At 45.3% G+C, this 17,537-nt stretch overlaps 2 protein-coding genes across 3 annotated transcripts in view; both read right to left on the bottom strand.

The window, feature by feature from the left end:
• The window catches only part of SNX24 (sorting nexin 24), a 159,977-nt gene that overhangs the window by 109,274 nt on the left and 33,166 nt on the right, over positions 1 to 17,537 (bottom strand). The gene's annotated exons all lie outside the window — the stretch shown is intronic.
• Positions 972 to 6,308, bottom strand: LOC111097969 (protein NYNRIN-like). Its single transcript, XM_038551964.1, has 2 exons — positions 4,895 to 6,308; positions 972 to 3,067 (listed from the first exon to the last, which is right to left on the bottom strand). The coding sequence occupies exons 1-2, from the start codon at positions 4,908 to 4,910 to the stop codon at positions 1,413 to 1,415; spliced, it is 1,671 nt and encodes a 556-aa protein (XP_038407892.1). The 5' UTR covers positions 4,911 to 6,308; the 3' UTR covers positions 972 to 1,412.

The following is a 17,537-nucleotide window of genomic DNA, read 5'->3' as shown; positions in this document are numbered from 1 at the left end:
GGCAGGAGATTCAGAGGAGCAAGTCTCTGAGGTGGGTTATGGGTTCTCCATTTATAGGGCCCAGAAAGGATGAGGACACTTCAAGATGAGGTAACAAGTACAAAAAGAGATTGCCAGAATTGACATGATCCATCTGTGCAACATGAACAAACTGGTATGAGCTGAATCTTGGCAGAGACTGGGGGAGGCAACAGAGGGAGTGAGACTGGTTGAGAGGAGGTCAGAGAGGTAGACTAGGGCAAGGCTGGGAAGGGGCTTTTCTTCACCATACCTACAAGTCTGATCTTTGGACTGGAGGAGGCCAAGAGGCAGCAGAAATATTCAGAAAGACATACTGAAACTTTACCATTAAGGGAATTGACCAAGCAAATGAGAGCCTCCTACGGAAGAGCTAGGCAATCTCAAGCAGAAGCAGTGCCTCTGGGAATAACAGGGAAGGTAGAGGACACTGAAGCAGGGGCCAGAGGCCATAGATACTACTGGTGAATAGCTGACTGCCCAGATGAGGGACAGTGATTATCCTTATGTTATATGTTGGGCCCCTGGGCAGATGATGGCTTCCGGACTCAAATATATAGAAGGCAGGGGTGCCTGGGTGGCTCAGTTGATTAAGTGTCTGCCTTCAGCTCAGGTCATGATCTTGTGGTCCCAGGATTGTGTTAAGTTTTTTAGTAACTAGACGGAAATGAGACCGCCAAGGCAAGCGAGGGTCCAAGAACAGATTTTATTGCAGGCACCCTCGGGCGAGGTTCCACGACTCACGGGGGAAAGAGAGTGAGTCGAGGAAGTCGCGCCAAGACAAGGTGGTAGGGGGTTTACATAACGTTGTAAGGCAGAACGGTTTCCTATTGGTTGGCTCATATGCAAAGGAAGGATTGCAATTCGACCAGTCAAAGGTGACTTCCTCCTCTGGGGTTTGAAGGGCATTGGGTTCGGTTGAGGAAGTCCAAAGGAGAGGTGTAAGGGTCTGCTCAAGCTGTCATCCCAAGTGGAGGTGGTGACAGGAACCTCAGCCATTTTGGCGTATCTGCCATCTTGAGGAGTTTCCCTTCCCGCCTGGCCCCAACATTCCGACCTTTTGTTTTATATAATGGTGTCGGGGGCGTCGACTCTGCTCTGGCTACTTCCTGCTGACGGTGGGGCATCGTTGTAGGGGTAGTCGGATGTGGGCAGGCGAGAGTATGGGTGAAGTAAAAGTTGGTTGACAGATACCCGGGTGAGTTCTTGCAGGCGTTCCAGTCTTGGGGTACCGGCTGCAAGGGGATCGGCTGGTTTGAGAAAGTTCAGACATCCAAAAGGTTCCTTCGGCATGTCTTGAAGTACAGGTGATGGGTGTCTTCCCTGAGTAACAAGTTCTGGGCATGTGGGTATAAGATGAAAAGTAGCGCGAGGTACCGCTGCCTTTCATGCAATCACATTCTACCGCTTGGATCGGGGGGCTCAGGAGAAGTATGAGAAGGAGCCCTAGCCAGGCGGAGTTTGGTGGGTCCCACCATCTGGGAGGTCCATTCGATACCTGTGGGTGCCCGTTTAAGGTTGTTGATGTGCACCCATGCCGTATGTCCCAGCAATTTTGCCGCGGTTGGGGTGGTGAGGATGACCGTGTGAGGTCCGGTCCATCGGGTCTGCAGGGAGCCTGGCTGCAGATTTCTGAGAAGGACCTGGTCCCCTGGGGATAAGTCTCGTGGAGAGGCTTCCTCGGAGGCATTGTCGGTCGGGGCCGGAATGACAGCATCAGCATGGGCTCTCAAGAGGGCCCGGAGGAGGGTAAGGTAAGGCAGATAGGATAAAAGAGGTGGAGGAATGGCTGGGAGGTTGTGGTTGATAAGGAAGGGCCAACCGTACAGTAACTCAAAGGGACTCAAACCTGATGGTCCTCGGGGGGATGCCCGGAGTCTGGTGAGAGCTATAGGTAACAGTGTGGGCCACGACAGGCGAGTCTCCAGGGTAAGTTTAGTGAGTTGAGCCTTAAGTAGCCCGTTGGCCCTTTCCACCTTACCCGAAGACTGAGGGTGGTAGGGGATGTGCAGCTTCCAGGTAATGTTGAGGCTCTCGGCCACCTGTTGGGTCACACTGGAGATAAATGCCGGCCCATTGTCTGACTGTAGGGTCCGGGGTAACCCAAACCTCGGGATGATGTGCTCGATGAGGATTGTGGCCACCACATCTGCAGTCTCTCTGGCTGTGGGGTATGCCTCAATCCATCCTGTAAAAGTATCAACCAAAGTCAGTAGATAACGAAAGGCTTTATGGCGGGGCATGTGAGTGAAGTCCAGCTGCCAGTCTTCACCGGGCTGATGGCCTCGGAGCTGATGGTTAGGCCCCGGCCTGCGGATTCCTCCCTGTGCATTTACGGCCGAGCAGGTTTTACAAGCCCTATGGACAGCCTCAATCACCTTAGGTAGGGATGGATAGTAAAACAGGGGCTGGAGAAACTGGTTCAGTGCCCTTGGGCCAATATGGAGAGATTGGTGGATATCAGTAATTAGGGTATGGGCCAGGTTTTCTGGGAGGGCAATCTTCCCTCGGATGTAAATCCATCCTTTACTTTCTGCCTTTCCTCCCAGGGCCTGGAGGGCTTGAGTTTCCTTTATAGAGTAGAAAGGTCGATGAGGGGTATTAAGGAAGAGGATGGGAGATATTGGGTTACTTAAGGCCGTTTCCCTGGCCACTGAGTCGGCCTTATTATTTCCTATGGAGACCATGTCTTTAGAAGTCTGATGGCCCCTACAGTGAACGATTGCAACCTCAGTGGGCAGACTAAGGGCCTCAAGCAATTTGGCAATGAGAGGTCCATTTACTATAGGCGTCCCCTTGGTGGTTAAAAATCCCCGCTCCTGCCAGAGGACGGAATGAGTATGAACGATGAGATAGGCATATTTTGAGTCGGTGTAGATGGTGACTCGTTGTCCCTTAGATAGATGTAGAGCCCTGGTGAGAGCTATAAGTTCAGCCCTTTGGGAAGTAGTCCCAATTGGGAGGGGGACTGTCTCCACTACCGTCTCTGGGGTGACTACAGCATAGGCGGCGTGTCTCCGACCATCCGCAGCCAGGAAGGAGCTGCCATCTACAAAGAGTATACGGTCAGGGTTGGATAATGGCTGATCAGAGAGTCCAGGGTGGGGAGGGGTGAGATCCTCTATGAGCTGCGGGCAGGAGTGAGTGGGTTCAGAGGTAGGCGAAGGTGTAGGCAACATAGTTGCAGGATTTAAGCGGGGAGAGGTAGAGAGGGAGATTTGAGGGTTTTCGATGAATAGCAGATGGAAGAGTTGGAGACGAGAGGGGGTTAGGTGGGCCAGGGATCGGTGGCTAAGAAGATCCCCAAGTCGACGGGGGGAGTAAACCATGAGGGGTTGTCCCAAAGTCAATTTGAGAGACTCCTTAGTTAAGGAGGCAGCAGCTGCGAGCGCCCTAAGGCAGGGCTGCCATCCGCGGGCGGTGCTGTCTAGCTGCTTAGATAGATAGGCTATAATCCGGTAAGTAGGTCCAACCGGTTGGGCCAAAAGGCCAGTAGCTGAACCCGACCGCTCATCAGTGTAAAGGTGGAATGGTTTTGAAGGGTCAGGCAAAGTTAGTATCGGCCCAGCGGTGAGACAGTCTCTTAACTTGGAAAACAGGCGGCAGACCGAAGAGGGATCAGTGAGAGGACCCTGGGGAGTGTCCTTTGCCGCTTGGTATAAGGGGCGGGCCAAAATAGAAAAGTTTGGAATCCAGTGTCTAAAGAAGCCAGCCAACCCGAGGAAGGAAAGTATTTCATCTGCCGTCTGAGGGGGTTGGAGCTCTCGTAGGAGGCGGATACGGTCTCCGGTAAGAGATTTAGAGGTGGGGGTCAGGTGGATTCCCAGATAAGTGACCGAAGGGGTGCAGAGTTGTGCCTTAGAGGGTATGACCCGATACCCTTTGCTCCCTAGGAAGTTAAGTAGGGAGGTGGTGTCATCCTGGGAGATGGTGAGGGCAGGGCTGCAGAGGAGGAGGTCGTCTACATATTGTAGTAAGGTACTAGCCTTAAGGAGGCATTGTTGTAAATCCGCAGCCAAGGCCTGACCAAAAATATGGGGGCTGTCCCGGAACCCCTGGGGTAGGACAGTCCAGGTTAATTGTCCAGAGGTATGTGTGTCTGGGTCTTCCCAGGTGAAGGCGAAAAGAAAGTAGGAATCGGGGTGTAGGGGAATAGTAAAAAAGGCATCCTTCAGGTCCAACACCATAAAGTGAGTGGTGCTTGGAGGGATATGGGATAGAAGGGTATAAGGGTTAGGAACCACTGGATGGAGAGGGACTATTGCCTCATTAATGAGTCGGAGGTCCTGAACCAATCGATAAGCTCCGGAGGGTTTATGGACCGGCAGGATGGGGGAGTTACAGGGAGAGCTTATGGGAATCAGAAGTCCCTGACGCTTTAGTCGTTCTATGATCGGTTTGAGGCCGAGGCGATGGAGGAGGGAGATAGGGAACTGGGGTCTAGAGGGGAACTTGGAACCGTCCTTGAGTTTTATTTTGACGGGAGGGTGGTGGGAGGCCACTACAGGTTCCGAGGTATCCCATACGTGGGGGTTCACGAAGGGTAATTGATCCAGGGTAGGAGTAGATGGAGTGGAGAGATATAGGATGAGACGAGCTGAGGGTGAGGAGGGAGAGGGGGACAAATGAATAGTTGCCCCTAGCTTTTGGAGGATATCCCTACCCAGCAGGGGCACTGGGCATGAGGGAATCACCAGGAATGAGTGAGAGAAGGGGAACCCATCCAGGCTACAAGTAAGGGGAGGTGTGGCCCTAGGAGTGGAGGGGTTCCCGTCGATCCCCATAACAGCGACTGGTGAGGGTGGAGTAGGTCCCGGGTAGGAAGGCAGAACAGAATAGGCAGCCCCCGTATCCAGCAGAAAGGAGCTGGACTTACCCGCTACCTGGAGCATGGCCCTGGGCTCGGCCTGGGTGAGAGGGGCGGCCGAGGCTGGGCTCCGTCAGTCTCCTCCAGCCCGAGCAGTTGGAAGCCTGGACTCACCGTCTCGGGTCTTCCCCCGCGCTGAGGCGCCGAGGATTCCCTGAGACTAGGGCAGTCGGATTTCCAGTGGCCCATCAAATGGCAGAGAGGGCATGGTCGGGTTGGTGCCCTCGGCGTGGGGCACTGACGGGCCCAGTGGCCTTCAGCCCCGCCTTTGAAGCAGGCCCCCGGAGGGGTGCGGGTGGGTCCCCCTCTCTGCTGGCTTCTGGAGCCGCGGCCGCAGGGCTGCTACCAAGGCCTGGGTTTGTAGCTGAACCTTCTGCTGGAGTCTGGCCTGTCGCTTCAGCTCTGCGGCTTCCTCACGGGAGTTAAAGACCTTAAATGCCATTCTCACTAGGTCAGAAATGGGGGTCTGAGGGCCTTCCTCGACTTTCTTTAATTTTTTGCGGATATCTAGGGCTGACTGCGAGATAAAATGTGTGGCTAGAACCGTGGCCCCCGCGGGACAGGCCGGGTCCAAGCGAGTGTACTGAATTAATGCCTCGGTCAGCCGGTTAAGGAATATAGCTGGGTTTTCGTCAGGGGCCTGTATGATTTCTCTGATCTTGTCATAATTTACGGCCTTATTAGAGGCCGCCCGCACGCCAGCGATGAGACATCGGACCATGCGGTCGCGGCGCCGGCGGCCATCTTGACCGTCTTGGTAATCCCAGCCTGGCTCTACGGCGGGGACCGCCTGAGCACCGACCGCCACTGTGGCGTCGGTCAGGTGGACCTGATCAGCGTGTCCCCGGGCAGCAGCCTGGATACGTTCCCTCTCCTCAGTGGTGAGGGTGGTGGTCTGGATGACATGTAAGTCATGCCAGGTTAGGTCATAGGCCTGCGCCAAGTATTGGAATTCCTTGATGTAGTTGTCGGGATTGGCCGAAAAGGAACCTAAGCGTTTTTCTATTTGGGATAGGTCTTGTAGAGAAAAGGGCGCATGGACTCGGACAACCCCTTCAGCCCCTGCAACCTCCCTCAAGGGGCAGACCAGGTCCGGGGAAGAGTTTTTGGATCTGGTACGGGCAGAGATAGGAGGGGAAGGGAGGGGGCTGGAAGGTGGTTGAGGTTCTGGGGCTGGGAGGAGAGGAACGGTTGGAGAGGGTATGCTCGAGGCGGGGCCTGGGCCTGGAGTTTCGGAGATTGAGGAAGGAGTCGGGGACACAAGTTGTTGGGGAGCGGGTTGGTAGGGAGGAGGAGACAGGTGTGGGGCCCTTACAGGGGGCCTGGAGAGATCTTCAGGAGGCTCCACGAGGGGGGATGGAGGGGCCAAGTTGGAGTCTCTAGAGGTGGAGTGGGGAAGAGTCGGCGGGGGAGAGCGGGCTAGGAGTACCTGAGAGGTTGAGCAGCTAGAGCAGAGTTCTGGTCTGGAGCGCAGGGTCCAGAAAGCCTGGACATAGGGCACCTCAGACCATTTGCCTTGGCGTCTACAGAGATTATCAAGGTCCGTAAGTATCTGATAATCAAAAGTGCCTTCAGGTGGCCATCGCGATTGGTTATTCAGCCGATATTGAGGCCAAGCGACGGTACAGTAATGGATAAGGCGTCGCCTTCGTAAGTCCTGGTCTAACTCCAGAGTTCGGAGATTAGCCAGTAGGCATCCTAAAGGTGTTTTGGAATCGAATTTGGACTGGGAGGTTCCCATGGCTCCTACCCGTATCAGCTCAAGACTTGGAGGAGGGCGTCCCCTCGACTGTGAATTGAGCTGCTGCTTACAGAAGTGGTCACCGTGGAGTGAGGACGTCTCCTTTACTCCCCGGAACCGTGGAGCCACCAGGTGGCGGAGGAGGGTTTGCCCTGACGCGGCCGCGATTAGGACAGGGCGCCCCGGGAGAGGGTCGGAAACCAGGGAACACTCACCGCCAGGAGTCCGGTGACCCCAGCAGAGAAAGAGAGCGGAGTTCCAGTCCGACGGAAGAGGAGAGAGCCTCCGTGCTGTTGCAGGGGCTCGATCTCCTCCCGGGTTTCGGCACCAAATGTTAAGTTTTTTAGTAACTAGACGGAAATGAGACCGCCAAGGCAAGCGGGGGTCCAAGAACAGATTTTATTGCAGGCACCCTCGGGCGAGGTTCCACGACTCACGGGGGAAAGAGAGTGAGTCGAGGAAGTCGCGCCAAGACAAGGTGGTAGGGGGTTTACATAACGTTGTAAGGCAGAACGGTTTCCTATTGGTTGGCTCATATGCAAAGGAAGGATTGCAATTCGACCAGTCAAAGGTGACTTCCTCCTCTGGGGTTTGAAGGGCATTGGGTTCGGTTGAGGAAGTCCAAAGGAGAGGTGTAAGGGTCTGCTCAAGCTGTCGTCCCAAGTGGAGGTGGTGACAGGAACCTCAGCCATTTTGGCGTATCCGCCATCTTGAGGAGTTTCCCTTCCCGCCTGGCCCCAACAGATTGAGTCCCACGTCAGGCTCCCTGCTCAGTGTTTTGGACATCTTGAACTGAAAGAATTAAAAGATATCCAAGATGGAGACAGTGAGTAAGAAAGAAAACAGGACAGTGTGGTTCTAAATGAGCCACAATAGGGGAGGGGCCTGGGATCAGGCTCCAATTGGCCACTGTCTTTACCTCCAGAGGCCAAGGTCAGATAAAACAGGAACAAGTGCTGAAGACCCTCCAGGGGGAAGGATGAAGGGTGATGATTCTACAAGATAAGATTATAAAGTCCAAAGAATAGTGACAAGAGACAAAGTCAAATACATCAGAGGTCACGTAAACATTAAATTTTGAGTAGGAGTAAGGGAAAGAGACAACAGGAGTGACAAGGCCCAGAATCTGCATAGCAATGAGGCTGGAATGCCCAAATATCGACTTCCTGCAAGCCAGCCGCTCTGGACCAGGCTGTTCTTCCCCAAATTCCAAGACCACTTATTATCTCTTTGTATTTTGTTCCTAATCATTTGCTATTTTTCATTATTAGAACTGAAATATCTTTAAACAGCCCATACATTCCTGCAGGAAAGAAACTACATTTTGTGTATCTTTGACACCCTCCTTAGTATCACCCACAGTATAAAGCATAAAGTGAAGACCTAACAGATACTTGCTAAATGAAAAGAAAACAAGTTCAATTTCAAACAATCCAAAACTTAGGGAGTAGGGAATAATCCCTCCTAATACATACTAACAGTGTTTTGTCTTTTAAAAATATATAGGTCATTTCTCCCCTAAAAAAGGAGCAATACTTTTTTTTTAAGATTTTATTTATTTGAGAGAGAGTGAGAGCCAGAGAGATCACACAGGGAGGGAGAGAAAGAGACTCAAGGCCGACCAGAATGCTCTATGTGGGACTCGATCCCAGCACCCTGGGATCATGACCTGGGCCAAAGGCAGATGCTCAACCAACTGAGCTACCCAGGGTGCCCCAGGAGCAATACTTTTATCACTAAAGGAATAAAACCACGGCTCTCAGGTCTCTGACAGATAAGATTTACCTTTCTCCAGTTATACTTGCTAATATCACACAATACCTATTTCCATATGGCCATACAGAACTGAAATTTGAACATACTTTCTAACGCATATACTTGAGTGTTCCCTGCTCTTAATTTTTTTAAAGATCTGTTTATTTTCAGGATCCCTGGGTGGCGCAGCGGTTTAGGGCCTGCCTTTGGCCCAGGGCGCGATCCTGGAGACCCGGGATCGAATCCCATGTCGGGCTCCCGGTGCATGGAGCCTGCTTCTCCCTCTGCCTATGTCTCTGCCTCTCTCTCTCTCTCTCTGTGTGACTATCATAAATAAATAAAAATTAAAAAAAAAAAAAAAGATCTGTTTATTTTCAGAAACAGAAAGAGGGCATGTGGGGGGGAGGGGCAGAGGGAAAGGCAGAGGGAGAGAGAATCTTAGGCAGCCTCCCTGCTGAGCACAGATTCCCAATGGGTGGCTCAATCTCACAATCCTGAGATCATGATCTGAGCCAAAACCGAGTCAGATGTCTAATCAACTGAGCCACCCAGGCACCCAATCCTCTTAGATTTTTTAATTTTTATTTAGTTTTTTAAAGATTTTAAATATTTATTTTTGAGAGACACAGAGAGAGACAGAGACACAGGCAGAGGGAGAAGCAAGCTCCATGCAGGAAGCCCGATGTGGGACTCAATCCCGGGACTCCAGGATCACACCCTGAGCTGAAGGCAGATGCTCAACTGCTGAGCCACCCAGGCATCCTTCCTCTTAGATTTTTAAAAGAAGGTCTTATATTTTACATTTTAAAAACTACTTCTACTAAGGCCACTGGCTTTCCTACCTGTAAGTTAAACATTAGTAAGAAGCCTCTACCACTACCATGAGAATTATCCTTGTAAGAGTGTATGCTGTCCTTAAAAACTGACATCTCACTGAATTCATCATTGTAGGAAGCGCCTAGCAGAGTCAAGGCTCCAGTAAGTGTTGAGGAACTTTATATTACTCAACAGAAACATTACTGACAGACTACATGTTAACTAATTTTTTTCTGGCGCAAATGGTTAGGTTTCCATTCGCTTTATGATAGCTACAAAAAATAAGTTCACACAAACTACTGATGCTACAGCTAATGCCCTCCCTCTGCTTAGAACCTCTGTTGCTAGAATCTTACCAACGGCAAGGGATTTACTACTCCAGCTCCAAACTCACACGACTCCCAGCCAGGGCGATGGTGAACACCAGCAGTAAAAGAGCAAAGCAAAGACTTGGCTCCTTCAGATGGGGCAGAGATGTCGGGGTGAGGGCAAGCAGCAGATGGTGAAAGCTATTCCAGAGCAAACAGCAAAGAGCAAATCTTTCAAGTCAAGGGCAACAGGATCCAGAGAAAGCAGCTCTGAAGAATGGCCAGGACAGCCCACCACCACCAATGCATACACACTGTAAGCCTCTAGTCAACAAAGAATATGTAATATGTAATATCCACCAAAGGATGGGAAACACAGGTTTTTTTACTCCAATTCTTGGACTCTGATTTGGGAACTGCCCCACCAACCACGTCTGGCCCACCTGCTAAATAATAAGCAGCCCTGAAAAAAAAAATAATAAGCAGCCCTGGACACCAACTGTTCCCACCCCTGGTTGCACACCTGAAGAATGTTTGAAAAGATCAATTCCACATCTTGAACCAGACTGATTAAATCAGTCTGTGGGTAGAAAATGGTACAAAGAGATATATGTACCCATTATCAAGATTTAATAAAACAAAACAAAAAAAAAGATTTAACAGATGTTTATATTTTTCCATATTTACTTTGATTTCACTTTGTCTTTTAAGAAACTATGTATGATTGATTCAGCTACAACCCACATCTAATCTTAACAACACTTGTTCCCCTTTTGTGCCCGTAAACAGACCATAGGGAGCATTGGTGGACTGGCCTGAGCTCCTCTCCCCTGGCCCTCTGCACGCAGCTCACTGCTCAGCATGACACTGCCTGCAGGGACTCGGACTTAATATTTAAGTATTAATCTAAAAGTTTATAAATGGAAAGGAATTTTGAATACGCCCCACTTGTTTTAATTGCGTATATAGTATGTCTGGCCTTCAGACAGGAGACACCTCTGTTTGTATTATGTACGTGAGGGAAAATCAGGCTGAAGATGATTTGACACTAATACTACAGGAGTACACCTAGGCACTCAAGTTTCACACAGGTACACTTAGTCACCATAAATCTTTTCTAAGTCATTGCATGAAAATAACACCAACTTTCTTCAGAATGCAAAAATCACAATGAAGTATTTCAGACAACAGACCACAATACAGACACATGCGCGTGCATGCATGTGCCCACATGCACAGACACCCATGCACCCTACACACACACACTCATGTGAATGCACAGAGCTTTCTAGAACACTTGTACAGTGTCGATCTGTATGACTGAAATGAAGAATGCATTCTCTGATACTGCTGATCTTAATATCAAAGACTTGTAAATGAATAATGAGCATCTTTCTTTTTCTCCCAAAAAGCAACATAAGACATAAAGTCAAATACTTTCCACTTTTTGAAGGCATGAGCAGAAGAAGGAAAAAGCCCTCAAATGTTTAAACAATTAAGTCCCACTAATATTATATGACACATCATCAGGAAACAGTTTTTTCTGCTATGGAAAAATTTAGAAATCTAAAGAGAACCTCAATAAATCTGTAGAATATTAAAAATACTTGATAATAAAATCTTAAGGTGGCAAACATGGATGTACTTGCATATACAAAGATTTATCACTACAAATATTTACAGGATACTCATATTGTTATAACTGAGTATTTCAAGTGAAGAAACCCTGCACCTTCCTCTGCCAAAAAAACTTTCTAGCAACAAAGCCCTAGGAGTGACATACACGTGTGCAAAACAATTCACTCTTCCAATTGATAGGGCTATATACTGTCTTCTGAGTTTTATGAATTCTTCCCAAATAGGTATTTTTACTTGTATGCAAGAGCTCATTCAGGTAGTAAGGTAGTAGGATGGGCCAAAGAAAGAATGCTGTCATGCTTTCTTAAAATAGCCTAAAGCAATTTTTAGACATAAAAATTGGAAGGGGAAAAATATTCTTGCTTATTAGTGTTGAGAGCTCTTTTTCTGAAAGACCTGTAATGATTTGTAATTTCAGAAATGCACTAATGACATCTTTGATTGCCATTTAATGTATACAGTGACACCTACTGGCATACTGATGAGGCAATGGAGACAAGATCTGAAAATTCACACACAGACAGAGGCCCCTGAGATACATATGTTCATGTCTCCTCACGACACTTGATTTAAGTACAATATTCTGAAACACTGTATTGGACTAATAGTGGAAATAAGCTACAGGAAAACTCACATTTTTGGTTTTCAATTTCATGTTGCTGAGCACCATGAGAATGATACACAAAGGGCTTGGAAGGCTTTCCTTCAGCATTCAGTTCACATTTTCCAAAAGCCATAAGCATTTATTTTTGGTGGTTGGCGTTAAACCTAAGACCTCACTAAAATCAATATGTTTGGTTGAAAGCAGTCACGTAATGTGATAATTTTAAGTAATCATATAAACCAAGAAAATTGTAGCTGGGAGGCATTAGCTGCTGTATAAACAAGGTGTGGTCTATTATAAACAAACTGTGTCCTTTATAAATAAGCTGTGGTCTATCACAGAAACAAGATCAGACTTATAAGACATATTTTTCTGACTATATATGTGCAATTGTTTGTCATAGGATAAGAAATAAGCTCAAGATAAAGCAGGTGGAAAAAATATGGACAAGAGAGTAGAGCACCCATTAATAATCTGAGAAACTATAGGTGGTCTCACTTTAAAATAGAAATAGAAGGCTCTGGGACAGGACAGGAGGTTACCAAGATGAAAGGACTGGTGGCTGTCTTGGGGGCCACCAACATATGAGTGGACTCGGTGCAACCAGATAGAATGGTCTGAATTTGTGCATGCTAAGTTCTGTGAAGTCAACTCACAAAAGAATGTTAACAATCTTGAGAATAGGATACGCATCCCACATGCCAAATCTGACTGACTAGGATGGGTCAGTCCACAGTACTGCTAAGATTTCCAGGGCTGAGTCAACAGAAATGAGTGCTGGGATCAATTAGCAATGTCTGTCATGGGTATGGAGAAGGGAAAGGGCAACATGCATGCCAAAGATCTGTAACCTCATTATCCTAAGATTAAAAACAACGAACTGTGTTTCACAACCTCACCCATTCCCATTCTGCTGCATTTTTTTGCCTATTTGGCCTTTCCCTTTGTTTCTCAGTGAAATATTTTTGAAAACAGCCCCACCTCAGCTGAGATAAGGAGAGGAGATTTTCTTTGCTGGCTGGAGAGGCCCAGAGAGGGTGGCAGGGATGAAGCAGGGTACACTGACCTGGAAAGGGAGTGCCTATTTGTGCTCATCAGACACATTTTGTCGAAGTATCCTCTAAAAGTGACAGGCGATTCCCCAGCTGAGGGCATTCAATGCAACACCACCCAGGTGAGGTTTTGTGTCAAGTCAGCAGAACCCAAAGGTGCCTGCACCCTTAGCCTAAGATGTTGGATATGAAACAGTTGAGAACTACCTCAGGGGTGCTGCCTCGTAAATCTCAGTGGCAATGATCTCTCCACTAGCACATTATTTTGCCTTTAAACTTGCCTGCAAAATATTCCATTAGTTAGAGCTGACATCATGTTAAAATGAAAATATGTTTTACTTAAAATTAATGAAAATGGAGTAGGTTAATCATGGACAAGTTAATGGCTAAACCTATCCTTCAGGTTATTTTCTTCCCTGTATTTCTGTCTTAAACCCTTTATACTACAAATATTTTTCTTAAAAATTTTAAGTAGTTGGTATACACAGTAAAGGACCAAATGGTTAGACCAGTCATTAGAAGCAAAAGCAAGAACTCCTGGCTCCAGCCCAGGGCAACTTTTAAATGTTTCTACTTTTGGGTCTTCTGGTAGTTAACTACAGAGGAAGTGTACTAATAGGCATATCATTCTACTCTGATTTGTCAACCTTAAAATATATCTAATGACCTCTATATGAAAGATGAGGATTTTTAGTTCATTATATTATTCCCTACTTTGCTTATCCCTCCTCAGTATCTAAGAGTTATTTTATTTTTTGTTGTTCTAATGTTTACTTTTGTAACTGTGAATAACCTCAGTCAGTACTCATTAGTACTTCAAAACTTTTCCCTGAACTTCTTTGCACCTCCTTCTGTCATCCACAGCTCTCACATTCTCAAAAATTCCTAACATTTCTATTTTGACATTCCCAGCAAGTTTTCACTCATCCATACACTGATTCTAAAAGCTGAAGAACAATCAGCAGGGTTTGCAAAGTTTTGAAACGAGATGTATGGAAAGCAAAGTAGCATGCTAGAGTTACAATTACACGAACCATTTAAAAAATAAGTACCATAAAGGCAAGATAGTATTATGAAAAGAATTAGGAGAAAGCAATAAAAGGAAAACATATTAATATGTGATGAAACAAAAGATGACCATTTCTTGCACAATTATTAAAAATTGTATAATCTTAGTTTTTCATAATTTGGGGTTTGGGGAGTTTGGGGAATTTTTTTTTTACTTATAATTAGAATAAAATGTAAGCTACCATTGAAACAAATTAAAAATATTTACAAAACTGTCCTTCAGATATAAGAAGTATTTACTCGCAACTTTCTCTGAACATTACCACTATTGGTTTTGGGGTTGACCACTGCAGAATGAACATCAAAGTGGGAACAATGGGCAGTTCCAAGGCAGAACAAAGCTACAAAATGAAGCATGGAAACTCAAAAAGAAAGAGGCCAAAGACTGCTCAAAGTCAGCAAGAAAACTGTCATCATGTTCATGTGGGTCTGTGTGTTCAAATTCTAAGTTCCTGAACCAAGATGTAAAGTCCGGGTATAACCACCACTCCAAAACCAAAAAGGTAATCATCACGTATGGATCACACTCTGCACATAATTTGCAATGAATGTAGCAATGCCAACACATTCATTATAGGCTTCTATATCTACATTAAATGTTTGAAATACTATGCAATAAATGCCTGGAACTAAAAATGAATTCTGACAGAGTATGCATTGAACATGGGATTCTAAAACAGAATCAAACAAACTGTCTGAAAACCAAGGTAACTAGTGCCCCAGAACCATGAATGGGTTGTAGAATCATATTTGTTTTTACTATACAGAAGTGAAAGTGTGAAAGTTAGATATGAACTAAAAAAAAAAAAAAAAAAAAAAAAGAGGATAAAATCAATAAAACAGACTTAGTATTTTAGCTGGATAAGACCAGTAAGAGAAAACTTTCCCTAACTCTACCTTTAAAAAGTGCTATTAAAATGAATTATTTATGAAATCGTAGAACTTGTAGCTTAATAAGCTTATTAGTTTATTGAAGACTATTTATCCTAAACAAAAGACTTCTTTATAAGGGGTACCAGGGTGGCTCAGTCAGTTAAGTATTGGACTCCTGATCTCAGCTCAGGCCTTGACCTCATGGTCATAAGTTCAAGCCCTATGTTGGGCTCCACACTGGGCATGGAGCCTATCAAATATGGCTTCTTTTTATTTTTACTTGGAAGCCAGACTACGTTATAACATGTACTCTCATGTATCTGTTTCATCCTGCTTCTCGGAGAATGTGCAATCAGAGACTCAAAATTACTGAGAACATTTACGTTATGTTAAACTATCAGACACTGGCCCACTCCTCTCACTAGCCCACTTAGGACAAATTCCCTCCACTAGATTGTAAGGAAAATACATCTTATTCTTCACTAACATCACCAAGCATTATGAAGACAATGCCTTGTCCACAGCAGTTGTTCACAAAAAATTTGCTGTGGAAGTATTACCTGTAAGAGCAAAAAACTGAACACAACACAAACTCACAACCACAGGAGACTACTTGGATAAACTATGGTCCATCCACTCAATGAAGTGCCATGCAGCCATTATAAATAAAGTTTCTTATAAACTCAGATGGGAGTGTTTTCCAAGATATAGTGACTAAAAAAATAATCATGGAAGAAAGACTATATAGTATGATACTCCCTGATATAAAAGGCAAAATAAGGGAATGGAGATCTCTTAAGGCTGATATAATTATCAGTATAATATATTATATAATATTATAGTATATTAATATTGTATATTAATTATTAATATTAATTATCAATAATAATAGTATAATATACTGATATATTATAATATACTGATATAATTATCAGCATAAAATCTGCAAAGAAAACTGAGTTAAAATTCCCACATTTTCCCTCACCTAAAATAGTATGTTCCCTAGAAGCAACCTGTCAACTTGATGTGTGTACACCTACAGAAATCAAGCTGCTTCAGTATTTTCCTCCACAACTAGTCTCACACGGTACATAGCACTTGGTAACTTTTTTTTTCTTTTTCTTTTTTTTTTTTTTTAAGATTTTATTTATTTATTCATAGAGATGCAGAGAGAGAGAGGCAGAGACACAGGCAGAGGGAGAAGCAGGCTCCATGCAGAGAGCTCGACGCGGGATTTGATCCAGGGTCTCCAGATCACGCCCTGGGCTGCAGGCGGCGCTAAACCGCTGCGCCACCGGGGCTGCCCGGTAACTTTTTTTTTTAACACTTCGCCTTAGAGAGTTTTTAAAGTTGCCTACCAATCAGTATTTTTAAAAATGTTAATACTAGAATAAAGTAAGTATTTTAAATTCAACACTCTAGAACAACTTTAACCAGAAAAAAGTCCTTAGGTAAAAAGTATTGAGTAGGGGCACCTGGGTGGCTCAGTCAGTTAAGAATCTGCCTTTGGCTCAGGTCATGATCCTGGGGGCCTGGGACTGAGCCCCACATTGGGTTCCCTTTTCAGAGGGGAGTCTGTTTCTCCTTCTCCCACTCCCCCTGCTTGTGCTCTCTCTTTCTCTCAAATAAATAAATAAAAACTATATATATTTTTAAAGTATTGGGTAAAGTTCTATAAAGCAAGATGTATGATATACAAATTTTCCATTTAAACAATTAAAAAAAAAGAAACAATTTGCAGGACAGGAATTATGTCATGACTCCACTTTTATCTGGAATGACATATAATAGACTATTACCCCTGAGAAGGAAGAAAAAGGGAAGAAAAGAGGCTTTTAGTTTTTATTTTACAATCTTCTATATTAAGTTTATTTAATAATTTCCAAAGAAAGTTATTGAAAGGATAAGTTTTAACCAATAACATTTTTGAATAGGTACAAAAAGAATCAGAATTAAACCCACTGCTCATCTAAGGCTCATTTCCTTAAAAATAAGCAACTATAGTCAAAGAAAGGATCAAAGTGGGGACTCAATGGTCAAGACAGGGCTGTAAGCTCAGGTTTTTAAAATCCTCTGTCAAGTGAAACTTCCTTACGGAGAAAGAGTGATAGAATTTAAACATCTCCATTTAACCAGCATTGTAGTAAAACAATCAGCAATGGATACTGAATCAGGGCGGAAACATTTGATGAGGAAGAGAGTATTTTCATAATTTTTTTTTAGATTTTATTTATTTATTCATGAGACACAGAGAGAGAGAAGAGGCAGAGACACAGACAAAGGGAAAAGCAGGCTCCATGCAGGGAGTCTGATGTGGGATCCCAGGTCTCCAGGATCATGCCCTGGGCTGAAGGCCGTGCTAAACCCCTGAGCCACCTGCGCTGCCCTATTTTCATAATCTTAAAAGTGCCTCTCCAAATTTAATTTACCAATTACAAAAGGAAAAAATAGTAAATATACAACAATGAAAACCACTAAAACCTAACCAAGTGGTCAAAATTAGCATCACTAATTAGAGGCAAACAGATAAGATGTGCTTCTGGGTGTGATCCCCTAGGAAGAACAAAGTAACACTAAGTGAGCTTCTCAGCCCCACACCCATAGCCTGCATCCACCCATCAGGAGCCACTGGAAAAAGCCAAATTGAAAGACAGTCTGAAATAACTGCCCTGTCTTTTACAAAAATCACAATGTCATAGAAGACAAAGAAAGAATGATAGCTCCAGATTAAAGAGGACTAAATGAGCTAACAACTGCATACAATGTGTACCTGAATCCTGTGCCAGAATGGAAAAAA

This window comes from Canis lupus, chromosome 11 (assembly GCF_011100685.1).
Source record: "Canis lupus familiaris isolate Mischka breed German Shepherd chromosome 11, alternate assembly UU_Cfam_GSD_1.0, whole genome shotgun sequence".
Lineage (NCBI taxonomy): Eukaryota > Metazoa > Chordata > Mammalia > Carnivora > Canidae > Canis > Canis lupus.
This window is presented reverse-complemented; position numbering and strand designations above follow the sequence as displayed.